Here is a 27,920-nt window from a genome sequence, read left to right on the forward strand (position 1 = left end):
AATATTTGCATATGCCAGCCCATGTTCCCAACATTATGAAAGGCATTAGAAAAGGGCAGCCAGTAACGTCTGGATCTGCACAGGTGAATCAACAGACTAGGTAAGCAAGCAAGAACAACAACGAAAAATGGCAGATGGAGCAATAATAACTGACATGATCCATGATAGCATGATATTTTTAGTGATATTTGTAAACTGTCTTTCTAAATGTTTCGTTAGCATGTTGCTAATGTACTGTTAAATGTGGTTAAAATTACCATCGTTTCTTACTGAATTCACAGAGACAAGAGCCGTCGCTATTTTCAACACTTGCAGTCTGTATAACTCATAAACACAACTTCATTCTTTATAAATCTCTCCAACAGTGTAGCATTAGCCTGTAAGCCACGGAGGACAGCCTCAAACTCATAGAGAATCAAATATAAACATCAAAATAAATACTTTACTCACATAATTCGAAGCATGCATACAGCATGCATGACGAACATCTTGTAAAGATCCATTTGAGGGTTATATTAGCTGTGTGAACTTTGTAAATGTGCTGTAATATAATCGAGAGCTCGTGTGGCAGGGAGCACGCGAATTAAAGGGGCGGCGCGCTGAAAAAAATCAGTGCATAGTTAATGATGCCCCAAAATAGGCAGTTAAAAAAATTTATTAAAAAAAATCTATGGGGTATTTTGAGCTGAAACTTTACAGACACATTCAGGGGACACCTTAGACCGGAGGTCAGCAACCGCATGCGGCTCTTTAGCGCTCCCCTAGTGGCTCCCTGGAGCTTTTTCAAAAATGTATGAAAATGGAAAAAAAAAAAATTTTTGTTTTCATATGGTTTCTGTAGGAGGACAAACATGACACAAACATTCTTAACATTTTCCAATGCTGTAAAAATGTGTATAATAAATATTAAATTTCAACATTTCTGTCAACGAAGATTTGCGTCATAGCCATCGACGTCACTTTCCCGCCGAAAGCGCACTCCCTCAGCTGGACTGATTGCCAAAAGAACCTGCTGCGTGACTGGATTTAATAGAGGAAACTGCGAAAACGTGAGTAAAAACAAACAAATTACACTAAAGGTTGGACTCGAAAGTGTTTCTTACAACTTGTCAAATAAACCTAATCCATGGATATTGACATGTAGCCAGGAGTCGTGTTTCCTGACATTTATATGTGCCTGATTTGACGCCGAGGAAATACATAAAGCAAATCTGCCGGTGAATATTTAATATAACTACAATATAGGTAGGTTTAAATCAGCGTAATCACTTATATCAATGTTATATATATCGTAATATTGTCCAGCCCTAAAACATATAGTTTTATAGTATAGTTTTTGTCAGTGTTTATTTTAAAACACACAATTATGCAGAATATAAGATGGAAAATATTTAATAGATGATTTGTCAACATAATATATAACAATACAATATATATGGTTTTACCTCAAAATCCAACAATTTGACACAAAATGATAACTGCAAATCCATGTTTCTCTGCTGGAGTCCAGCTGTTTCTGTGAATTGCACCGATCCATTTGCTTCTTTTTTCTGTAGCTTTCAGCATTTTTCAAATATATACCTCGGGAATACCTCATTATGTATTTGTAGCCTACTTAGTCATTTTGATAGTAGGCTAATATAGCTAATATACACTTACAGCCTGTGTTGCCTTCATATAAGGCTTATATAAGGCTTTTAATTTTTTGCGGCTCCAGACAGATTTGTTTTTTGTTTTTTTGGTCCAATATGGCTCTTTGAACATTTTGGGTTGCCGACCCCTACCTTAGACTTATATTACATCTTGTGAAAAAGCATTCTTGGGCACCTTTAAACTTTTAAAACCCTTGTGTATTTAACATAAAAATAAAAAAATAACACTTGTGAAACAGTCAAAATTGACAAGACAAACTGAGAATAAAATGAAAATTAAAAACATTTGAAAAAAAAAAATTAAAACAATAAAATCAAGTTCACACAAGGGCGTTAAAGCGATAAAGACATTTTTAAAAATCATTCTAAATTTAAAACAACAGCAGACAACTTCAACGGCACAGAGGAACGACATCCTTGGAACCACTATCAGAATGATTTTTCCACCTCATAAACGATAAAAACATTGACTTCCAATCAGAATCCAGAATAAAGCATTTAAAGGTGCAGTAAGCAATTTCTGAGAAACGCTGTTGATATTTGAAATCACCAAAACAAACACGCCCCTACTCAAACGGATCTTGATACCTCCGCCCCAAATTCACGAACATGCTATGCAACACAGGCACCTCCCCCATAATGAGTGTATACGCCCCCTTCCTGCTGATTGGCTGTTCTAGGTTCGCACCACATTCAACAGCATCCCTTACTGCACCTTTAAAGCAACAGACGTCAAATCTGCAGCGCATGCTTATAATAAACAGAACGGACTTTTACCCTGTTCGCACGTTTATTTCCCTGAAAAGTGAATGTAGTGCTATCAAAACTCTGCACAACATGGTAACACTGTCTCAACCAATGGTGTGAGTTTGTGGGCAGGGCTATCTGTTGGCCAATCAGGAAGGAAACCTTACTGAAAAGCGTTACATTGCATTTCCATTTGGTGACGCTATTGGCACCCACTCCAGCTTTAAGTCTATGATGGATAGCATAGACTTACATTTATAGGTGATATCTGTTTAAACATTAACAAGACACATTATAAAATCTACGCCAAATTACCTAGAATTCAATTTACCTTCAAAGGGAGGCCTTTCTTCTAATTCTTTTGCGCCATACCATCTGATAATTCTTAAACAATCAATCTACACCTGACTATTTTTAATTAAACACATTACTTAAAATGAAAAACAAGTCGTAAGACCGAACACGGAACCACAGGCTTCTTTCCGCACTCGAACCGATCCATCATCCCGTTCAGGACTCTTTGATCAGCGCATATGTTGATCTGTGTTTTCGGCTATGGGGACCTAATGAAAACGGCGAGGCAGAACCGCAGGTGGACGATGCACCGGGAGCCTCGTGCGGCTGATGGTTCATCCATCATCCTTTTACACAACATCAGATTGAGCCCCTCATGCGCACTGGATCTGTCAGGATGATGGAACAGCAGTGTGGCTCCAAGCAAACAGGACAGAAGTGCACAAACTCAATAAAACATCATTTTTAACCATTATTAACTTGATTCTTTCTTGTCGACATAAAGGCGAGATTGATTTAATTTCGGCTGCTCTCGTAGGCAAATGCACACCTTGAGCTGTAATTGCACAGGATGGTTTGAAAGATTGCTGGTGGTGTGTGGTTGGGAGGTTACAGTTGATTTGAGGAGCTCAGCATGAAGGCTGCACACAGTGGCAAAATACAGGTTGACATTCATGTTTGGAGTGCTAAATACTGGTATGTTCATAGACAGTTAGGTGACAGCTGTGTTCTATATCCAAAGTACCACCTTAAATTGAGGAATCAAAACCAAATTTTGCTGTATGAATTATGAATAGAACTTCAGTCAACTAGTTATATCTATGAAATATAAGCACAGACTTTGCACAGTATTCTTTTTTACTAATCCCAAATAAAAGTTCTACAGTACACCAAAACACTGACTAGAAAAAAAAATGCTATTAAAACTTCAACTTCGCTCAATTTTTGCCACAAGAAAACATCAAAGGTACTGCTAAATGAATATATTAACTACATTCTTACTCATCCCAACTGATGAATCTACAGTTTGCTATCCAAATTAACTGTGATTAGATAAAAAGACCATGTACTAGGGGTGTAACGGTACACGTATTCGTACCGAAATTTTTCAGTTAGGTACATTTCTCATCAGAAGACGCTCCCGTCGAGGTGTTAACTTCCGTGGACGACCTGGAGGTCTCTGTGAGATGGCTGCAGTTCCATCTTTTTTAAATGTTTGTACCACTTTTGCTACAGTATTCTGACTGACTTTGCTGTAGCCTTCACCTTTCTGGTGTAAAGAAATTATTTTCTTTCTCAGGTCTTGTGACATTTCTTTTCCATGTGGTGCCATTGCTGACGGCATGAAATGGGAGGGGGTTTTAACACCCTTTTATAGTCAGCTGTCTGCTGGACACCTGTGTAATGAATAATTAGACTCACCTGTGGTTGAATTCTTGTTAAATTAGACATTTGTAGTCTAAAATTTAGCTTTGCTCCAGAGACTTTCAGTGGAGTGTACTCATTTTTGCATCACCCTAATTTATTAAGTTATATTATTAACCTTATTTTCATGTTATAAGTTAAACAGATGTTATATTAAACTTAGTCTTGTCAACATTTTGGAAATTGTTTTTGTGTTCATTGAGATATTGTTTTTCAAAGGGGGTGTACTCATTTACGCTGAGCACTGTAATTCAAAATATTAATATAAACTATAACTATTATAAACCATAGTATATACTAAAATAACACTTTTTTATTTTAATATTTTAATTTGAATAAACAATTACTGTTTTTTTTAGCATTTTAATCTACTTGACCACAAAATTCTTATGGTTAATCTCAACAAGGTAATGGAAATTATTATTATTGTGAGACAAGACAAAACAAAACAAGACTGATTTGGACCAAACTGGAATGTTTTTGGCCTAATACCTGTGAGGATGAAATACCAATTAAATCCTTAAAGAAGCAATTGTTTAGGGACATTTACAACTGTTACTGTTTCTATGGTTACAGGTATTACAAGACAATTTGAGACTCACACCTGCTAATAAATACAGTGTCAATCCTCAGCATTGACTTTGTGAATAAAACCAATCATATGCTAAAGACAGGCTATGAATGTCAAGGTAGTACTGTAATTACGTTGTCAAAAATGTCATTTGGATGATATTTTACGCATTTGGACTTGACAGAACCAGACTTAGGTATACTGATGTCTAAAAGAACGCCTCAACATGTACGTACTTTATATATGCAGTAGTAACAGAAGCTCAAATTAGCTGCCAGACCGAATCTATGGCATTGTGTTTCTCAGGTTTACGTCAGTTCCAGCCTGTTCGCTCAGAAAATAAAGTGCAATCACACCGACAGGGCTTGACAATCTAATCTTGATTGAATTTCGCCGCCGCTTGCTCGCACTAAAACACACAAAGGACATAATTGTGAAACAACTATGTTCGCCACCCGTAATTTGCTAAAAACTACCATCCTGCCTTTCATTCTGTCCTCACATTTGACATTTACAGTTAAGGTAACAGTACAAGCTTGAGAAGAAAAATCAGGTGCAAATGTTGCATCAACAGAAGAAATGGTCTGTAAATCGTACACTGTCTGCAGCAGTGCGAACGCCTCAGGGAGGAGAGCTCCATTTTGGCAGTATTTTTCCACATGAATATTAGCATGTGGGCTAGCCTGTCTGGTTCCGCTCCAAATCCTCTGTGACTATGTCTGACCTCAGACGACCATACGCCCTAAAGGGACTCAATCTGTATGTCTACAAATCAGGGACACTTCAGGAAATAAAACTTACTGGCTTGATACAACATACCTGGTTTAGACATGTTTTGCTATCATATTATGATGATTAGCATGCAATACACTTTTGAAGCTCCCCACTGCCAAACTCTTTTCATAAAGTACTTTTGGGTCGAACCATGTTAACAAAGAAGTGAAAAAACAGAACACTGCTTTATCTGCTCTTATAAAACAATTACATATTTCAATATTTCGACCAGACAAGATCTTCGTCAGGCAAGAACAACAAATAACAAGGGATTTTATATTCACATAGTAAACACACTTGATAAAACACATGGACAATCAACAAACTAAACAATTATCCAATAAGTAAAAAGAAGACACCATATTATGAACATGAGTATCAATGCAGGTACTAGTGGCTGTTTACCACCATATCTAGGTAACACCTCAAGACGAGAAGATTTCAGCTTTTTTATTCATGTTTTATTCACTCTGGACTTGCCACCTAAACTTTACACATAGACAGAACAGCACCTGCTGCAAAGGGTGTGAAAAATATGAGCTGCTCTCCAAGACAATTCAGTCAGAGCTATGGAAAATGAACACTATAATACTCGTGACCAGGAGTCATACGGCATGTGTATCCGTTCACTTTTGCAATCATATACCAACAATTTAACCTGCCCTTGAGTTCAGTCTGTCTAGGATCTGGGGGTAGCCACTTGTAACGCCTACAAACACATAATACGTATGAACATGACACGTATTAAAGGGTTAGTTCACCCAAAAATGAACATTCTGTCATTTATTACTCACCCTCATGTCGTTCCACACCTGTAAGACCTTCGTTCACCACTGGAACACAAATTAAGATATTTTTGATAAAATCCAATGGCTCAGTGAGGCCTCCATAGATAATTAACACTTTCAAATGCCCAAAAAGCTACTAAAGACATATTTAAAACAGTTCATGTGACTACAGTGGTTCAACCTTAATGTTATGAAGTGACGACAACATTTTTTGTGCGCCAAAAAAAAAAAAAAAAAAAAAAAACTTTATTCAACAATATCTAGTGATGGGCGATTTCAAAACACTGCTTCATGAAGCTTTGAAGCTTTACGAATCTTTTGTTTCGAATCAGTGGTTCGGAGCGCGTATCAATCTGCAAAAGTCACGTGAATTTAGTAAACAAGGTTTCGTTATGTCATAAATGGTTCAATGGTTCACGTGACTTTGGCAGTTTGATACGCGCTCCGAACCACTGCTTCGAAACAAAAGATTTGTAAAGCTTCACGAAGCAGTGTTTTGAAATCGTCCATCACTAGATATTGTTGAATAAAATCGTTATTTTGTTTTTTTGGTGCACAAAAAGTATTCTTGTCACTTCATAACATTAAGGTTGAAGTTGAACCGTTTTAAATACGTATTTAGTAGCTTTCTGGGCATCTGAAAGTGTTAATTATCTTGCTGGCAATGCAGGCCTCACTGATCCATCGGATTTTATCAAAAATATCTTAATTTGTGTTCTGAAGACGAACGAAGGTCTTATGGGTGTGGAACGACATGAGGGTGAGTACTTAATGACAGAATTTTCATTTTTGGGTGAGCCATCTCTTTAATAAACATTTGTGTAGGGTATTGGCTAAAAGTTTGCTAAGCTAATATGCTTGAGCAGTTAGCTTGCAAAAAATAAGCTACCTTAATAAGCACAAAGAACAACAACAAAAAACATTTCATTTTAGGATTAGGTAGTTTAAAAAAAAAAAAATTCTAATTCACCAACAACTGACTCTCCAGTAAAAAACATCCAGTGGAAGCAGTATAGTCGCATTCACAAAGAAATGACTCTTAGGAGCTGGTTTGTTTAATGAATCATTCAGAGACTTGTGGTTTGAATTGGTCTGATGGAACCTTCACTGAATTAACTCACTGAATCTGTCAGAGCAGGTACTTAACAAAGCTACCATTACTTTCAGTTTAGGCTGAAAACACTAAGGGCCCATAGACACTACAACATTTTCAACTAAAAACGGAAAACTTTTTATGCGTTTTGGCCATTCATTTACACGACAACGGCGTTTTGGTGGCCTGAAAATGCAAACTTTTAAAAATGGATTTCAAAGTGCAAGTTTTTGAAAACGGTCTCCATGTAAACAACAAAAACGCGAATCTGTGAAAACAATGACGTCATGCACATACGCATTACATGTTCTGTCTATAGTGTTTCTTCGCCATCTAAGAGCCTGCCAGCAGAATACAACGTTTTTAGTCATTTTCACGGATTCATATGAATGGAGATCGTTTTGACAACGGTGTCGCCTGTACGCTGAAAACTCGAAGGAAAAACTTCTCCGTTTTAAGCATATTGTTGTCGTGTAAACGTACCCTAAATCGATTAAATTGTTAACAAAAATAATCAACAACCAATGTGATTACTGATTAGTCATGTCTACGCACTATGTACAGAAAACATCCAGTCACATCACTTTACAGTTTTACAACTTATCTAAAACTTGAGAACGCTTTATATTATGTGCATATATATTATGTCCTTGATTAATTAAATTAAATCGAGGACATAATTTTCAAAATAATAGTTATTTACACCATTTACATACAGTGCTGGGGAAAGTTACATGTAAAAGTAATGCATTACAATATTGCGTTACTTTCTAAAAAAGTAACTAATAGAAGTTACTTTTTATGAAAAGTAATGTGTTACATTACTTTTGCATTACTTTTTCACACCTGGGCTGGGCTTGCTTGTTTGTTTTTTAATAACAACAAAAAAGTTCTGCTTTTTGGCAAATGTAAAAGGTCCTTTCACAGCAAAAGTTAAATGAATAAGCCTCAGGCTGAAGGAAATGCATATTTACGCCTGTACAGTAGAGGGCGCAGATCAAACAAACCTTTCAGCTGTGCTGCCATTCTGGATTAAAGAAGAACAGGATACAGGAGAAGGAAGTTCAACACTCTTATTTCTAAATCTAATCTAAAGTAATTTTTGCTTCTTAGTATGGTTGAATTAGATCATTGAAGTTCATCAGCAAAGACAATGATTAATAAAGTGAGATTAAATACATAAAGTATATTTGTGTAATATAATATAGTTAAATATTACAGGTTTGCGTAAAATTCTGAGATTGCATTTTACCGTTTTTATTCATTTCGAGGAGGAATACTGAATGTTTTCGTGCAAGTGAGATGAGTAAATGCATATTCACATTCACTCTACTACAATAATCATGTTTACACATATATAATATGCACACAAATCCGATTAATCAATCAATTTATTATAGGGCTGCACGATTAATCGCATGCTATTCTCACGCGCATTTCGTCAGTAAAGCCGGTTCCCTGATTACCGCTAAATCGCCATCACCTGTTTTTAAACAGAGCGCCTTTTAATAGACGGAGCCGTAGTTCACGGACAAGCCACGCAATATCGCGTTCATTATCGCAGGCGATTCATCTGCGATATGAACGCGATATTGCGTGGCTTTTCAGTGACCTACGGCTCTGTCTATTAAATGCCGCTTCATTTGAAAGCAGGTGATGGCGATTTAGCGGTAATCAGGGAACCGGCTTACTGACGAAATGCGCGTGAGAATAGCATGCGATTAATCGTGCAGCCCTAATTTATTATCAAAATATCATATTAAAGTATAATAAACATTATTTGCAGCCCTATATTTAGAGAGAGAGAGATTACGTATTCGACTTTTGCTGAGTGAGTCTTTTTAGGTCGGGTATAATCTGCAATCTCTGACCCAGTTTGTTCGCTGGCTTCCATGGCAGCAATTCGCTGCATGCGTTTTCCGCCAACTGGCAACTAAAGAGATTGCAAAATACTATTGGGTAAACTGGCAACGTGTGGTCTTACACAGACCAAAACAAAAATAGAAATTCCGACACGGAACGCACATTTAAAAGTAAAATAACTGACCGTAGCAGTGGTTTTCAGAGAAATGAGTATGTGAACTCAGCATGATTAATAAATATCTGTAAACATATTATGGTATTTATATGCCTTAGTACATAGAGCACCTTTAATTTCTTAGTAATCATTAAAGGTTCTTGCCAATGGAATCACTGTGGCGTCCAAGACTCGATTCAGTGAATAGACTGAAATGTTGGATGAATTCATATGAGCAAAGTGGACTTGGGTGAAGTCTGCTTTCACACCAACCAAACTCTGCCGACAAACAGATTCCAGTCTACAACCTGACAGAACATGGCATTCTGGGCTTTGAAACCCTAGGCAGATCTAGGTGAAGTCGCTGAGATACTGAACTAGGATCATTCTGCTTGTACTTCAATCCCTTCTGCTATTTACTCAGTAATATTAAGCCTGATCCAAACAATTCCCCTCCTTCTGAACAGGCTCAACGCACTTGTGTACTCAAGCTTAATTCTTATAAAACCCCAGTTATTGTGATGGCCAATTTCACCAAAATAGACAGTTTGATTCACCCAAAATAGCTCTGAATACATCCTAAATCAGAACAAATGGCTGAATATGCACACCCCAGATCGAAAAGATTCTTGAATCCATGCAAGTTCTCAGCAACAAAGAGGGAGAAAATCTCAGCGATATAATAAACTATTTCAGGATCCGCACCGAGGCAGCAGCCAAAAAGCCAGAGGGCAGGCATTTGCTGTTACGCAATCACCTGTGATGCACTGGTGGGCAGCAGGCACCGAGGATCCCAAAGCAATTTATAGCAACATAATGCCGCCATTTAAACTAAAGAGATTGTTTCTGGCAAAGCAGCAGCATCAGAGCCTTCACCTCGAAGAGACTTTATGAAAGAGACAAGACAAGAGAGCTTTGTTTCTTTGTGCCGTCCCTGGATGTAAAGATCAAATAGCACAGAGGACAAAGGGAGGACATTGATCACGGTGTGGGCACAAAAGCCCACTTTAACTTAAACATGTTCAGTCAGTGAAAGATCTTTGGCTCTTAATGAAAGGCATTAATGTAGCCTACGTGCCCGTTATTAACTACAGATGCAGCCCCGTGTGTACCAGAGGGCACCTGCAGGGCTTTCTGGGAAGCTGTTTGGAAAGATGAATGGATTTGGGAATTAAACCTACTTAAACCTTTGTATAATTTGACACTCCAAACATTAGAGCGATTTCTCACTGCTGAAATCTTCCCTTGTGTTTTGTTGATCAGTGTGGCCCTCTGCAGATCACTGTACTTCACTACAACATTACAAAGTAACAGATGGTATAAGATTTTGTTACAAAAGATTTCTACTTCAAATAAAATTTCTATAAAAATCCTGATTTTTTTTTTTTTGACAAAAACATAAAAGTAGCACAAATAGTTCTGTCATGAAACTCTAGATGGCACAGGCTGATAGGTACTTAAAGGGATAGTTCACTCAAAAAATGAAAATTATCTCATAATTTACTCACCCTCAAGCCATCCTAGGTGTATATGATTTTCTTCTTTCAGCCGAACACAATTGGAGGTATTAAACAATACCCTGGTTTTTCCAAGCTTTATAATAAGAGTGAATGGTGCCATATTTTTGAAGCCTCAAAAAAAAGTGTATCCATCCATCATAAAACTAATCCATAAGGCTCCAGAGGGTAATAAATACCTTCTGAAGTGAATATTTAGTACATATTTATAACTTTATAGACTAAAATCTCTGGTTTCCAATAACGGCTGTCCACACATTCACAAGAGAGTCAAGTTCTGGAGCTCTCGACTCTCTTGTGAATGTCATTTCCAGTATGAAAGTCATATACACCTGGTTTGAGGGTGAGTAAATTATGGGATAATTTTCATTTTTGGGTGAACTATCCCTTTAGCTCAATCTGTTTGCATTCTCTATAGGGCACAGCTTATTTATTCCTGCTGTATCAAGTCAAGTCACTTATTTTTTATAGCGCTTTTTACAATGCAGATTGTGTCAAAGCAGCTTTACAGTGATAACTGGGTATATAATTTTGGCTGCACAGCAGCTCTTAAAGAAAATGGTCCATCATAAGTAAATTCAGTATTGATTCATTCGGTTGTAAGAATCAATAGTTATTAATTTAGTTCATTTATCTATATCAGCACTGGTGTGAACAGTGATTTCATCATCCAGCTCAGTTCAGTTCGCATACAATGGTGTCAATGCAGGCAGATCAAAACACTGTTGAATATCAAATGTCAAGTGTCCCCAACTAAGCAAGCCAAAGGCGACAGCGGCAAGGAACTCAAACTCCAACAGGAGACATCAAACAGGTGTTAACATGGAGAAAAAAAACTTTGGGAGAAACCAGGCTCAGTCGGGGGGCCAGATCTTCTCTGGCCAACAGCGAACAGTGCTTTATTATGATTCAGGCGGCTACACAGCAAAATCCCCAGAGTTAAATCAATTCTGCTCAGAGAACATGTGGTCATGTGGTGAAATATTATATGCTATTTAGGCATCGACTCATTGTCAGCTGCCCCGTTTATCTATTATCAGAGCGAGATAACACAACATCTGTCGACTAAATCGCATTTAATGTCACAGTAACAAAAAGGCCCGTATGCAAATGCTTCTGATTTAAAAAATTCAACAGTTTGTGCTCGTGCAGAATCAGGTAAGAACAGGTTTGGCTTTAATACTGTAGAGTTAAAATAACACTGAAGCAGAGTTAAAGTTAATGAGATAATATGCTGTTAGTGGAGTTGTTTAATTTAATGTATTTTATCTTCAGTTGATTTTATCTAAGGCTGTGGCTGGAAGTCATTTGTAGTTATTGTGTTTCTCTTCAGTGATTCTGCTTGTTAACAGCAGGTGTTCATCACTATTGCTCAATCATAACTTAATTAATCACTTAATTATCTCATTAACTTTAACTCTGCTTCAGTGTTACTTTAACACTATATAGAGAGGGACCATATGTAATCAGAGCAGAGTTGGTTTAACTCTGGGGATTTTGCTGTGTATCATAAGTCCATCAGCAGCCAATGAGCTCACTGCTCAACCTTCAAATTCTTGGTTAGCATTTGCGTAGAAGCTTGCAGCGCACTTTCAGGAAACCCTCCACCTTCCCCAGCTCCACCTGTATAGATCTGCTACGGGTGTCTTACTTGCTCACAGCAGCGTGTCGTCTATGTATTGGCAGTAATAATCAACAGCAGCAGCAGCATAGCAGATCTATTCAGCCAAGACCAAACATATTAAAGTTTTCATATCAATTACCATGTCAAACACTCAGAGAGTTGTCATGACAGAACTGTTTTTACCATTGATAATAATAAGCAATGTTTCTTGAGCAGCAAATGCGCATATTAGAATGATTTCTGAAGAATCATGTGACACTGAAGACTGGAGTAATGATGCTGAAAATTCAGCTTTGCCATCACAGGAATAAACTACATTAGAATAAAAACAGTTATTTATATTCTAATAATATTTCACAATATTACTGTTTTTACTGTATTTGGACCAAAGAAATTGGTGAGCATAAGAGGCTTCTTTCAAAAACACTGTTTACCGTTTTGAATTTGAAAATTAACAAGTGAAGTCAAAAAGGTGACTAAAATGATGAGTAATAAGACCTAAAATAAACATTTTCCTTTAGAGATTCATATGAAGTGACCTAAATACATGAATAAACAAGGTTTTATTCATTTTTAATTGCCATATCAGCATGAAATGCTAAATAAATAAAACATTATATAATTCTTTTCTTTTTTTCTAAAACCTTGTTTGTTGATTTAAAAAAAATCATGGACGTGCACACAGAGAAATTAATTTAATTACATAGTATGAAAGCATAACCAGGCTGAACTTACCCTCAGGTGGTTCTTCACGCAGGTAAGGTGGAAGTTCTTCATTATTAGGGTCAGCAGGTGCTTCCTCGATCACCTCAGTCTCTGCACTCGGGCCCTTGAATTAACAAGATTATACAGTTCATACTGTTAATACATATATATGCTGCAATGCAAACAACCCAGTCATTCCTGTTATGCAGTACATATACATTCAAGTTGCTAAATAAAGACAAATGACATCACCCTGCAGGAAGTGACATCATTTCAGTGGGAAAACAGCAGCACAATCATAAGTAAGTTGATTTCTGTAATGTTTTGTAGTATTATCTGGTTTATTTCACCTTAAAACATTCTATTGTGTATCAAATATCAAAATTCAAATTCGAAAATATCAAATTTCAAGTTGACACCCTCACAAAAATCAATCCTTTACTAAACAATTGCATCTTGTCAGGGATCTTGTTTGATGTTTGAGCTTCATCATGACATATTTCTGAAAGTCTGCTATACACATTTACAGAAATACATCCTTAAATTAAAAGCATATTTATTTATGAAAAGTTATAGAGTGCAAAAAGTACTGCATAATATGAATGACCTAATTATAACAACAATTATCATTATCATCATCGTCATCGTCATCATCATCATCATCTCTTTCCTGACAACCCTTTTACAGCCTCTTATACAGCTACTTTATGACTGCAAAAATAAATAGAAGTAAAACTGCAGTGTCTTTTGCATTATCATGCTGATGAAATATTATATGCTATTTAGGCATCGACTCATTGTCAGCTGCCCCGTTTATCTATTATCAGAGCGAGATAACACAACATCTGTCGACTAAATCGCATTTAATGTCACAGTAACAAAAAGGCCCGTATGCAAATACTTCTGATTTAAAAAATTCAACAGTTTGTGCTCGTGCAGAATCAGGTAAGAACAGGTTTGGCTTTAATACTGTCACGCAAAACAAACAAAATCCTCGACTCACCTTCATAACTGAGGCTATTAACACAGTTTTAGAAAGGGCGTCTCTGCACTTCAATATTGATGGAGACGCACAAGACTATATAATGGAAATAGCGCTTAATACGAAATAAATACAGCGTTTGCTATGTTTTTCAATGTAAGCGGAAGTGACGTCGGGGATGTTTACGGAATTTAGGGACGCTGTTGAGCTGTTGGTCAATAGGGGGCAGCAGCGCGTTATAATACTCACTGATGTTGACTGGTTGAAGAGCTGCGGTTACTAGGATATTTTGACTGAATATGCCACAGTTAATGTTTAATTTAGGGACTAAAACAACATTTTTATGTCTGACTTTACTTTCTGAGGTAAACCAGAATTGTACGATATATATATCCTATTATGTGTGCCATATTTGTGGCCGTTTGCTATTTGAATGTTACAAAACTGCAAAAACAGAACAAATAAGTAGTGTTTACATAAATGTGAAAACTTTATACGTTTTTACAGATTAAGGATTACTTTTTGCAGTTATGTTCAGACCCAAATAATTTTTTTTATTCTGAATTTTACATTTTTATAAGAAAAATACATGCTGCGTATTAGCTCTTTATGTTTCATAAAAATGTTGTTTTATGAACGTGTGGGATTGTGGTGATTCAAAGCTGAGGATTATGCTGACAGCAGGTGAGAAACCTTTAATGTCCTGACAAACTATCTCTTACATGCTGCTGAATAATATATCACATCATCAAAAAGAAGACTAGAGGTGAAACGGGGGTGGATTTGGGTTTTATTGACCGGAAGTGAAATTGATGTGATTCTGCATCTAGGCCAAAGGTCAGTGGGCAAGGTATTAAGCTTTGCTGTTAAAATAGTGTTCAGAAATATTGTGGAAAGAGGGCATAAATGGACTTGACCTGTTTAGCAAATATTAAATTATAATGTTACTCTTACCCTATGGCGTATGATAACATAATACCAGTCATTCAAAATGATATGTTTCTTTCTTAATGCTGATTTTAAAATATTAGGAATTAGGACACAAATTAGGACACAAATTTTATATTCTTAATAACTCATTATTTCAACATAATAGCTTGTAATTTCGAGATATTAAGTCGTTATTTCAACATAACTCGTTATTTCGACATAAGTTGTTATTTCGAGATTAAGTCATTATTTCAACATAATATCTCATTATTTCAACATAAGTCGTTATTTCAACATAAGTCGTTATTTCGACATAACTCGTTATTTAAACATAATAGCTTATAATTTCGAGATATGAAGTTGTTATTTCAACATAACTCGTTATTTCATTATTTCAACATAAGTTGTTATTTCGAGATATTAAGTCGTTATTTTCGACATAACTCGTTATTTCGACACAATAACTCATTATTTCAACATAATAGCTTGTAATTTCGAGATATTAAGTCGTTATTTCGACATAACTCGTTATTTCAACATAACTCATTATTTCAACATAATAGCTTGTAATTTTGAGATATTAAGTCGTTATTTCAACATAATATCTTGTTATTTCAACATTACTCGTTATTTCAACATAATAACTTGTTATTTCGACATAACTCGTTATTTCAACATAATAGCTTGTTATTTCAACATAACTCATTATTTCAGCATAATAGCTTGTAATTTTGAGATATTAAGTCGTTATTTCAACATAATAACTTGTTATTTCAACATTACTTGTTATTTCAACATAATAACTTGTTATTTCGACATAACTCGTTATTTCAACATAAGAACTCGTTATTTCGAGATATTTAGTCGTTATTTCAACATAATATCTCATTATTTCGACACAGTAACTCTTTATTTCGACATAACTCGTTATTTCAACATAATAACTCATTATTTCGAGATATTTAGTCCTTATTTCAACATAATATCTCATTATTTCGACACAATAACTCTTTATTTTGACATAACTCATTATTTCGAGGTATTAAGTCGTTATTTCAAGATAATATCTCATTATTTCGACACAATAACTCTTTATTTCGGCATAACTTGTTATTTCGAGATATTAAGTTGTTATTTTGACATAATATCTCGTTATTTCGACATAAGTTGTTATTTTGAGATATTACATTGTTATTTAGACATAATATCTCGTTATTTCGACAATAACTCATTATTTCAACATAACATCTCGTTATTTCAACATAATAAGTCTATTTACACTAGCTCCGCCCACCAATGTCTGGTTGGACCACTCGAGTTTAAAAAGCTTGCAGTCCTGGCTTTTGATGGGAAAATAGAGAAGAGCCAAATGTACAAATGTCTTTATATCGACTTAATATCTTGAAATAATGACTTATTATGTTGAAATAATGAGATATTATATCGAAATAACAAGATAATATGTTGAAATAACGAGTTGTGTCGAAATAACGAGATATTATGTTGAAATAATGAGTTATGACGAAATAACAAGTTGTTGAAATAAGATAATTAGTTGAAACGATTTATGTTGAAAAAATGAGTTATGTCAGAATAACGACTTAATATCTTGAAATAAATACGAGATAATAACGAGATAAGTTTTCTTCTTCTTTTTCCCACCATGCGGTTCAGGGCTCCCGTACTCGACCTATGCCAAAAAAAAAAAAAAAAAATGATTTGTGTCAGAATTCAAATAAATAAATGATCAGTATAATTTCAAGAACAACAAAAATAGGCCCCTACTCCAAATATTATTTTATTTATTCTGACACAAATCATATTTTAAACAAATCATAACTATGCATATTCTTTGTAGGTCAAACATTAAAGTATCCTAATCCTAATAATTTATTCATGATGTGAACAATAAGGTCAGTTTTAGTAAGTTTTAGTGTCATTTTTTGCAAGGCAATGTACAGTAAAACACACAAATTTCCTCTGTCTCATCTGCCCGCAACTATGAACTGAGATACCCAGCTTAACCTGTTAAAGGGTGTATTTATAGAGCACTGCATTAAAAAGGTCTTGTTAGGACAGTTGCTTAAGTGGAAAGGTAAGAATGGTGAGAATGGTTTGCCCTCCCCCCCTTCCAGTGAAACCATATGTTTTACAGAAAGGCAATCTAGAAGAGTGAGGTGTTTAACCTAAGTAGTCACGTAAGACCAGGGGTTAAATTGGGATTTGTTATGTGGGAGGGCTCTGTGGTTTCAGCCTTTCAAGGGGTACTTGTGTATGCAAAGACTGCAAAATCGTATCATTTGACAAACTGTAAAATATAGCAAGTTGAGAGAGCCCTCTGCTATGAACAATAAAATGCTGATCAAAATCATTCTATAGATGCTGGTAGTGTGCAAATCTACATCTAATGACAATAAAATCTTTCTGTAGGCCTGTGCCTTCTCCTTTGTGATTCTACCATTAAAGGAGAGAATATAAATACAAAATACAGTGCTTGACATTAAGCCTTGTTTTGTGCTTGTCCTTTGGACAACTAAATTGGTCATTTACTTGTCAGAGTAAAAAAGTAGTTTGTCTGGGGAAAAAAATAGGATTTTTTTTTTTGTGTGTGTGTGTGTATTGTAAATATAATTTATTCTGAAACAAGCAACATTCTCATCAGTGTTTTATCAGCAGTGACATTTAAATCTGCATATTTGGGAATTTTATTAACCTTTATACCTTAAATTTATGTTTCATCTTTTATTTCAAATTCTTACATCTGATAAATTAAAATAGTAAGACACATAGGGTTGTTACCAAATTAAATAATTTACATTGAAAAAGTACAACTGCATTCAATAATGTTATGAGATTCTTTAAATATTTTTGAATACAAATAAGAAATGTTGGTGGGAAATGTATGCTTTTAAACATGTAGATGGCGGCAAGTGACCGTCTTAATGAGTGAGCCACTGAGTAATTTTTTTCAAACGATTTATTCAAAAGGCTGAATCAGGAATGAAACAGTTGTTTATGATTGGGCCATTGAATCTTCACTCAACCGATTCGTTCAAAACGCCGAATCATTCGAAATGGCTGAGCGTAGCTGCGAGATTCGCTGGTTCTGCTTTGTTTGGAACTATTTTCGCTGCTACTATAGAACAAAAATCAGGCAATATTACACCTAAAACGTAAGTGATTAATATTAATTACTTGTTTATTGATCTATTGTATGAAATTAGTGTCATTTTCAATCGAGGTGATATTCAGGAATTCAGCACTTTCAGTCATGTGATGCTTAAAGGTCCCGTTTTTCGTGTTTTTTTGAAGCTTTGATTGTGTTTATAGTGTGCAATATAACATGTGTTCATGTTTCGCGTGTAAAAAAAACAGTATTTTTCACATAATTTACTCATCTGTATACCGCTGTTTCCACTGTCATACAAACGGGCTGATGACTTCCTTGTTCTATGAAGTCCCTCCTTCAGAAATACGTAACGAGTTCTGATTGTGCCAGCGGTTCCTGTGTTGTGATTCGACAGCAGCTTAGCGCACCTTGCCTGGAAAGGTCACGCCTCTTACCATAACGTGGAGATGCACGCGCTCAGTGTTATTGTAAACATGTCTTTAATTTTACCCTATCAATTTGAGCCGGAATCAGACCCGGTGATTGGACTGCGGGATGAAAATAACAGCGTTTCGACGACATGGCGACAAACACACTCTACAAACGCAACTCTTGTGTATTCCTGTGGGCGGAGGTTAGTCAAAAAACTGTTTTAGTGACGTCATTAAAGAAGGAAGTAGAGGGATGTAGTCCAAACTGGCCGTTCGATGTAGGCGACTTCTGTTAAATAAAATATCTCGCTTGGCATTGAACTTTGACCTTTAAAATTTTACAGATTTTATTTATACTCTAACAACAACATTACACACTAACTAAAGTTTGAAACATGGGATCACGAAGAACGGGACCTTTAACTTTATCATATGTCATAAATAGCAAGCTATAAAAACCCCACATATTGAATTTTTATTGCAACATGATAACTGAGTTTCTTTGTGTGAGCAGAGCTCATTTATTTTGAATTTTCCCCGAGAGGTTACGTGAGCCTCAACAGCGCAATATCAGCGCCAATACATTACTAGTATCCACTATCAATCGCCACTTGAGCTAAATTAATCATTCTCGCATTTTGGTTGTTATTGACATTTTAATCAAGATACTTATCTGGTCAGGCAAGTAAAATTATCTTTCACTTCAAAAAATCATCTTGTCCCGCAGTCCCGGACAGGCGTATGTCAAGCCCTCGTAAGCCTATGTGCCAGGGCTCAGCCCAGGATGGCCCTGGCCCAATTTAACCCCTGCGTAAGACGTTTTGTGACACTAGTGTAATTGAGTATGTTGTCCCTCCGATTTCATCAGCTATGACTTCATAAATAATCAATCCTTTAAGAGAATGAATTAATTATTTAGAGAGAATGAGAGACGTTGGCTTGATTCATTTTTTACTTCTTCTGTGCTGCCTACAGAAGTACGTTTCAGTGCTATGACTGGGTAAGATGGATATACATTAGATTGTGAACTTTTACCCTAAGGATTCAGCACGTCAGTTCAAAGAGCAAATGAGATTTAGGCCTTCTAATAATACCAGTACGGTTATAGTAAGACAAGATGTAGTTGTAAGTGGATTATGTGAGTTTAGCTGCATGTGAGGAGACTGCAGCGCGGCACTTTCACCTCGGTTATCGTGGGCATTTTCAGATGATCAACATTTTGGACAAAAACTGGAGTTGAGTATGGGTCAAAATCAAAGTGACGAAGATGAGGAAGTGGAACTATCAGACATCCAGCCTCTTTATACCAGTTTCATGAGAGAGTGCCCAAGTGGAGCTCTGCATCTTCATGAATTCCGCAAGATCTTCGGAGTTCAGAGCACATCGGAAGTTGAGGCTTTGTACATGGAAACGCTCTTCAAATCTTTTGACACAAATAGGGTAAGTGGAACAGTTGTAAAGGTCAAGTGTTTTTACATAATTTAAAAATGTTAAAATGCAAGACCACATTTACTGTACTTAAAATTTGAAAAGTGATTGCAAAGCAGCAATTTCTATGCATAAGCTGTGATTATGTGCATATGTGATCAGTTCATCAGCTGAGAATCATTCGTGTCCATTTGCAGGATAATGTCATAGACTTTATGGAATTTGTAGCAGCTGTCCACCTGGTTCTGAGAGGAAATCTAGAGGACAGACTGAGATGGTCTTTTAAAGTCTATGACAGTGATGACAATGGAAAGTTGGACAAACACGAAGTTAAAAGGATTATAAGGGTGAGAGTGGTCTTGATTCTCACCATTTTCATCTTTGTTTTTCCTTTCCTAAAAGGTTTCTTGCTTTTTCCTTTTAGATCATTTGCCAACTTAAGAAAGACATTAACATGACACCTAGTGAAATTTGTGACAGGATATTTGAACTTTTGGATGAAAACAAAGATGGTAAGTGTTTTTTTTCCTTCCTCAAATATTTAAAGACCCCTGTGGTGAAAATCAAGTTTTTAATGTTGTTTATTTGTCTGTGTGGTGTTTTTAATATGCTTTAAGACAAACCATGTGCAAATTAATCAGTCAACACCTTTGCTGAGTATTTTCTCCTCGAAATTGTGAACCAAAGATGTCAAAAAAAAAAAAAAAACGCCCGTTTCCTACCAAATATGTAACTAATCCTGTCAACTTGCGGGGAGGGGCTTTTCTCCTCTGACATTCTCTGATATTTAAAGCGTCTGTAGCGGTGTTGCCAACTCCACGTTTTTCCTGCGGAACAGGGCTACTCTTACACTGTTGCCACAAGTTTTTTTTTAATAGTCTTCGCGTTGAAGCGACACCCCAGAATGCGATTTTTACTGGGGGACCCACCCCACCCCTGAACATGATTTTTACCCCCATTACGTGATTTTTACAGAGGAACCCCAACCCCCGTCCCCCGAATGCGATTTGGGCTAGTTTTGAATAACAATTGGGCTGCTTTTTTAACGCAAACCTGGCAACCCTTTTTCTAAGGATGCTGATTTTTAGAAGGCAGCTGTCTGACTCTGAAATGGCGAACGGGAACATGGGCTGTGTCCAAAATCGTCCCCCTATATACCAGGGATGTCCAATCCTGCTCCTGGAGAGCCACTGTCCAGCAAAGTTTAGCTCCAATCCCAATTAAAAACACCTGACCAGCTAATCAAGGTCTCATTAGGCATGCTAGAAACTTCCAGGCAGATGTGTTGAGGAAAGTTGGAGATAAACTCTTGAGGACAGTAGCCCTCCAGGACTGAGTTTGGACACCCCTGCCCTATACCCTTAAATTGGGTGCTGTTTGAGGGGACAGCCATTTGTAGTGGTGCCCGAAACCATAGCTGATTGAGTGCACTCATTCAATCCCATGCACCGCAATAACGAGTGTACAACTGATGTACCGTATATATGCACTCAATGACTAGAGAATACCCATAATGCACTGTGAGGGTCCTGCCGAATTAATTCCCACGTCTGACAAGAAGATGGCGACCGCAGGTGAATCATCCATTCATCCATTTTCCAAACCGCTGGTCCAATGTGGCAACAGTGTAATATCACACAGGTATAAATTCCTTTTTAATTGATTGTTAAATTGTTTAATTAGGGGTTCAAGCACGAAGTGCTGAAACCCTATTGTAATTGTTAGGATTTTTATTATTATTCTTTTTCTTCTGCCGTAAAACGCATCGTGCAGACCAAACCGTAAGGCCTAGAGACTTGAAACTTTGTCAAATGATAGTACAAAAATCGAGGAGAGGTTGACAAAGTATGACCCAAATCGGCCAATAGGTGGCGCTACAGCGATCAAATGCGCAAAATGGCTCATAACTCCTAAACCGTAAGTCACAGGCTCAAGTGTCTTATATCATTGGAAAGCTGAGACCTTGACGAACAAAACGTATATCTCCGATTTCATTTCCGCCTAGAAAATTTTTCCGCCATTTTGAATTTTGTCAAAAAACTACTTTTGCGAACTAGTCCTAGGTTTTTCGTCCGATCGGAACCAAACCAGTGCAGAAATGTTCTCTGGAGTCTATAGATCAATAATTATCGAGAGAATTTTGAAATTTTGATTCACAGTCGCTAAGAGGAACCAAAACATGCAATGTGGGCGGAGCCACTTTTACTAAAATGGCTATAAATCAAGAACGAAATGACATATTTGCACCAAACTTGGAAGACATGTGTAGGGGCTCAATCTTTGGTCGCGATAAAAAAATCGCGTCGATTGGACACTAGGTGGCGCTATAACTTGAAAAAAACATAAAAACGGTTGTAACTATGCAACCGTTAGTCCGATTGACTTGAAATTTGGCATGCAGTGTCTTGGTCCAAGGGGGCATTATGGTCTATGAGGACATTGGCATATCTCAAAAAACATGGTCGCCATCGGCCAATGAAGTTTGAGCAACTATTGGACAAGGTTAACGGAGGCCGATCGGAACGAAACTCGATGCGCATGTTCGACTCATGGTCCTAGAGGTCTGTAAGAATTTTGAAAGAAATCGGCCACAAGTTGGCGCTAACGAGTTTTACGCCTCGGTAATCACGTGGTGTTTCATAAAACCACATAATATGCATATCAGTTGATAGATCTCCTCATGCTGAACAACTTTGCCTCTAAAACCAATGCTGTCAATCAAATTGTTCATTAATTATTTGCAAATATGTGAAAAACCTACTTTTGCGAACTAGTCCTAGGTTTTTCGCCCGATCGGAACGAAACCAGTGTAGGACAATTCTATGGACTCTCTAGATCAATAATTATCAAAAAAAAGTTGAACTTTGCCCTTTGGATCGCTATAACTGGGTCATTTAGAAAATGGGCGTGGCTAAATATACCCAAAAGCCTATAAAACCTAAACAAAAGCTCAGAACTTCACGAAAATAGGTGAGCACATGAAGTATATGACTCTAAAGAAGCATGCCAATTTTCGTGTAAATCGGACAATAGGTGGCGCTGTAATTGTGAAAAAACTTTAAAAAACATATGTTTCTAATGGTTTTAGATGAAAATATATATAACTTTGGATGTGTCTGACTTATTTTCATGGGAGTCACGTCTTTTTACTCCTGAATCCTTGCCGAGTCCAACGATATCAAACATGTTAGGTTTCGCCTTATGGTTTGTGCTACGTTGTGATTTAGCGCTTAAAAAACTTTTGCGAATATCTTCGAAACCGTTAGTCCTATCGAGACGAAACGAGCGTAGAAAACACGGAACCTAAGTTGGTTTACTAAATGTCAAAGCCCAAATGTCAAAATTTTGATAGGAAGTGGGAAAAAAATCCAATCAAAGTCTTTCATGGGTCATTTTTTTATGCTCTCTGATATATAAGTGTCTATAACTTCAAAATGAAATGAGATATTTTCACCAAATTTGGCACACATATGTATGGACACATTCTGAGGACACCCCGCAAAAATGGTGGGAATCAGGTAATAGATGGCGCTGTAACTGTCAAGAAACCTTTATAAACCATGTTTTTCCTTGCTAAATTGCCTGAATTTGCTCTAAATTGTCTTTTCTGTATATAATCTAAATGTTTACATGCTTGCTAAATAAAATATAATACCTTTGTATGTGCTTAAAGGCCTTAAATGCTTGAACCCCGGTAAATGCTGCTTGCAGCTTTAATTAAGGTTTATACATGCTAGTTTCCATGACAGAGAAAAATCTTTTCATTGCTACTGGGGCTGCCAGTTAGCACCAACAATGCAAAAGCGGCAGCTCTTCCAGCACCCTCAGTGTCCGATTCGCTAACTTGTTTTCATTCACTCCTTCAAGTGGACTATATTAGTGGAGTAACGTAGGGAATAGTGAATGAGAGTATAGGGGGCGATTTCGAACACAGCTATGGTTGGTGTAATATTAGTGTCACATTATTAGCTGCTTGATAACGTAGTCAAGCCAAAGGCTAATCGTATCACTTACTGTTATGTGTCTGATATTGTAGAGAGCGATACATAAAATTTTCATATATCAAATGTGTAACTATGCAAACAATAAAGTGAGATAAATATGTTTATAAATACAGTATGTGTTCAGCTTTATGTAAACACATACATTAACTCCTGAAAGAGAAATCAATTGAATGCTTCAATAAAGCAATTTTTGTCTTCATTGCTATATATATATATATATATATATATATATATATATATATATATATACTGTAAAAAAAAATCTGTAGTTTTTACAAAATAATTTTTATAAAATAAAAAACACTGAAAAACTGTAAACACATTTACAGAACAAACTGTCAATTTGACAGTATAAAACTGTAATTTAAGAAAATTTGAATGTAAACCAATAAATTTAACAATGCACACTACTACTAAAATCTGTTTTGTACCTTTAACATATACTGACAACCACCATAATAATGCAGGTGTTAAAAGAGAAAGCCACATGAAGAATCAGAGTTCATCACAAGTAGCTTTTCCACAAGCTGAAGTATATACTAATATATAGAAGGTGCAAAGAGTCATTCACGCAAACGCAAAACACCATCATGGTAACCCACAATACTTAAATAATGCAATAAACATTCATTAAACAACAGAAGATGTAACATAACACCCTAATGTACGTAACTGATAACAAAAACTATTAAGAAACATGATTATTTAAACAAAATACTTTCAAATATGGAGTGTCAAACATGGAATTGTGGGAACATCAGTTTACAGATTTTGACTGTAAATTATACATTGATTTTGTCTTTTTTTACTTATAAAAATGGTCAAATTTACAGCATTTTACTGTGAAAATTGCATAAATGTCTGGTAAGAGCTTTTACAGTTTTGTATGTAATACGGGAACTTACTGTTAACCTATTTACAATTGGTTTTTACAATATTTTACCGTTAAAATCACATTCATTTTTTACAGTGTGTGTGTGTATATATATATATATATATATATATATATATATATATATATATATATATATATATATATAAAGCACTAGTTTCCCGTATATGGAAATGTATTATGTAATACATACCACATAATTTCTGGTATATTCTCATATATTTTTATTTTGTAAGGGTAGGCTTTCACTTTTCCGGGAAGGCTTTCCACTAGATGTAACATGTCTATCGGGATTTGCTTCCATTCAAGAGCATCAGTGAAGTCAGGGGCTAATGTTGGGTGATGGGTTTTGGCTCCCAGTCAGCCTTTCAGTTCATCCCAAAGGTGTTTAGTGGGATTCGGGTCTGGGCTTTTTGAAGGCCAGTCAAGGTCTTCCACACCAAACTCAGTAAATAATTTCTCTGTGGTCATGGCTTCAAGCAAAACTGCATTGTGATGCTAGAATAGAAAGGACCCTTTCCTAAACTGATGGCATAAAGTTTTCTTTTTATGTCACTGTATACATTAAAGGGTTAGTTCACCCAAAAATGAAAATTCTGTCATTAATTACTCACCCTCATGTCGTTCCACACCCGTAAGACCTTCGTTCATTTTCGGAACACAAATTAAGACATTTTTGATCAAATCTGATGGCTCAGTGAGGCCTCCATTGACAGCAAGACAATTTCAGATGCCCAGAAAGCTACTAAAAACATTTAAAACAGTTCATGTGACTACAGTGGTTCAACCTTAATGTTGTGAAGCGACGAGAATACTTTTTGTGCACCAGAAAAACAAATAACGACTTTATTCAACAATATCTAGTGATGGGCGATTTCAAAACACTGCTTCATGAAGCTTCGAAGCTTTACGAATCTTTTGTTTCAAATCAGTGGTTCTGAGCATGTATCAAACTGCCAAAGTCCCGTGATTTCAGTAAATAAAGCTGCGTTACGTCGTAAGTGTTTTGAAATTTCAATGGTTCACCACTGGGGGGCGTCACTTTGGCAGTTTGATACACGCTCTGAACCACTGATTCGAAACAAAAGATTCGTAAAGCTTCGAAGCTTCATGAAGCAGTGAAATCGCCCATCACAATCGCCCACACATCGATATTATTGAATAAAGTCATTATTTGTTTTTTTTGGCCATTCCAGATGTTGTGGAAATTATATTTGTTACTTGAGAAAAATGTCTGAAATCTCACACTAATTTTGTACTTAATATACTAAAAATTCTTCTTTAGAGATAATCTTAAGAACATCTAAGTGTACTATTTTGAGACACCATGAAATATGAACTAAAATGTGCTTTTAATATACTATCTCTATATTTAAAAAATGTTATTTGAACCCATAGTGTACTACAAGTGGTAACTAAATATATTTTTTTAAATACAGAGATAGTATATTAAAAGCACATTTTAGTTCATATTTCCTGGTGTCTCAAAATAGCACAGTTGAGTACACTTAGATGTTCTTAAGATTATCTTAAGAAGTACTAAAGAAGAATTTTTAGTATATTAAGTACACAATTAGTGCATGAAAATAGACCACTTTAAGTACCTTATAGAAGTGTACTTTTTTTCACCTGGGTATACTATTTGGACACTGCTACAACTTGACAAATTAAACTCATGAGTGTGTGAAATGATGTTTACTTTATAAAAATCCACAGGAGCACATAGATGAATAAATAGCCTTATATAATAATCCCGTGTGTGGCAGCCTAAATATGTGTAGGCTTAGACTGTTTCTAAAATAAGCCTGTCAGTGGACAGGCAGAGTGGGAGCTGATGATGAAAAAATTAATTAAAGACAGTCTTTCTCTTCATCCACAGGTCAGATATCCCTGTCAGAGTTCATGGAAGGGGCACAAAAAAATGCCTGGATTATGGACATCCTAAAACTGGACACTAATGCACGGGGTTGGTTCAGAGAAAACTTGGGGAAAAAAACATGAGTTTTCAATCTAAGGTCATGGCCCATGGGACAAAACCTTCTTGCCCTTTTACAACCTTTCAAATGTTGGGGTCTGCAAATGGGAGAGACCTGGTATAGAGGTCAGAAAATATTTGCCTTCTGTCACGAGCGAGTACGTGCCTCATCACACATGGATCACTTTGATGTTTAACCAGTCTACATGTGTAAAAGTAGGTTTTGTCAAATTTTCTTCTGAGTGTGGTGATGATGCTGATATTCTTATGGCGGATGGATATACCCAAAAATTAGAATTAGGAAAAATTAATAATTTAAATTAGGAGCATGAATCGTGTGTTCATAGAGGAAACAAGGTTCCATAGTTAATTTTACTATTTAAAGGTACAATTTGTAGGACCTGCCACTAGAGGGCGCACTACCAAAACAATAACAATCACGTGGTTTGATGATGCTAAGAAGGTGCGTGGAATGATGGGATTTGTTGTCTTCTACCCAACCGCTGACGGCCATCAATCAGACGGAAAGATAAATCATGGATTTAACGGATGAGGTAAAGTTTTATAAATGTATAAACTATGGATCAGACACGTCCTCGCGTGGGTCTAGAGACGCGATGCCCCGCGTTTGGCGTGTATGCCCCATAATACTAATCGTGTTGATTGTTATAATGGCATACGTTTTCTGTAAAGATATGAATCAAAACAACTCACCTGTCGAGTAAAACACAAGCGAGATCGGCATCTCTTTCTAGGTGAAGTTTGTCGCGAAGCTCTCTCCATCTAGAAAATGCAACACTGATTTTGATCCTTGCTCTTTCTCCCCTCTTGTCCCAAACTCTTCTTGGGTCGTTTGGTTGGCCCGTACGCTTACGTTTACGGGAGCTGTCCTTGTCGACAGAACCAGCGGCAGATGGTAAACAGTAATTATGGTCCATAAATAAGTAACACAATCCACCATA

The 27,920-nt window shown here is 36.3% G+C and overlaps 2 protein-coding genes across 3 annotated transcripts in view; one reads left to right on the forward strand and one right to left on the reverse strand.

The window, feature by feature from the left end:
* Positions 1-14,365, reverse strand: part of zgc:101566 (Transmembrane protein 263-B-like) — a 49,320-nt gene extending 34,955 nt beyond the window's left edge. The window contains exons 1-2 of the mRNA XM_048158152.1: positions 14,211-14,365; positions 13,238-13,331 (exon numbers count right to left, since the gene is read on the reverse strand). Of these exons, the coding sequence (XP_048014109.1) occupies positions 13,238-13,331; positions 14,211-14,216 (100 nt within the window). The 5' untranslated portion in view covers positions 14,217-14,365. The remainder of the gene's footprint in view (positions 1-13,237; positions 13,332-14,210) is intronic.
* guca1g (guanylate cyclase activator 1g) lies at positions 13,460-27,908 on the forward strand. 2 transcript variants are annotated; one of them, XM_048158151.1, is made up of 5 exons: positions 13,460-13,509; positions 19,867-20,099; positions 20,285-20,434; positions 20,512-20,599; positions 26,863-27,908. In XM_048158151.1, the coding sequence occupies exons 2-5, from the start codon at positions 19,902-19,904 to the stop codon at positions 26,982-26,984; spliced, it is 558 nt and encodes a 185-aa protein (XP_048014108.1). In that variant the 5' UTR covers positions 13,460-13,509; positions 19,867-19,901; the 3' UTR covers positions 26,985-27,908. The 2 variants fall into 2 exon arrangements, with proteins under 2 accessions (XP_048014108.1, XP_048014107.1); XM_048158150.1 differs by lacking the exon at positions 13,460-13,509 and adding an exon at positions 14,440-14,873.
* Positions 27,909-27,920: the final 12 nt, after the last annotated feature.

The sequence above is a fragment of the Megalobrama amblycephala genome, linkage group LG15 (assembly GCF_018812025.1).
Source record: "Megalobrama amblycephala isolate DHTTF-2021 linkage group LG15, ASM1881202v1, whole genome shotgun sequence".
In the NCBI taxonomy this organism is placed as follows: Eukaryota; Metazoa; Chordata; class Actinopteri; order Cypriniformes; family Xenocyprididae; genus Megalobrama; species Megalobrama amblycephala.

Excerpts from the sequence above, each read along its gene's own strand:
- guca1g (XM_048158150.1), top strand. The coding sequence starts at position 14,822 with ATGAACGTGTGGGATTGTGGTGATTCAAAGCTGAGGATTATGCTGACA. Across the intron at positions 20,100-20,284 it reads AATCTTTTGACACAAATAGG|GATAATGTCATAGACTTTAT; the intron begins GTAAGTGGAACA and ends GTCCATTTGCAG. Across the intron at positions 20,435-20,511 it reads AAGTTAAAAGGATTATAAGG|ATCATTTGCCAACTTAAGAA; the intron begins GTGAGAGTGGTC and ends TTTTCCTTTTAG.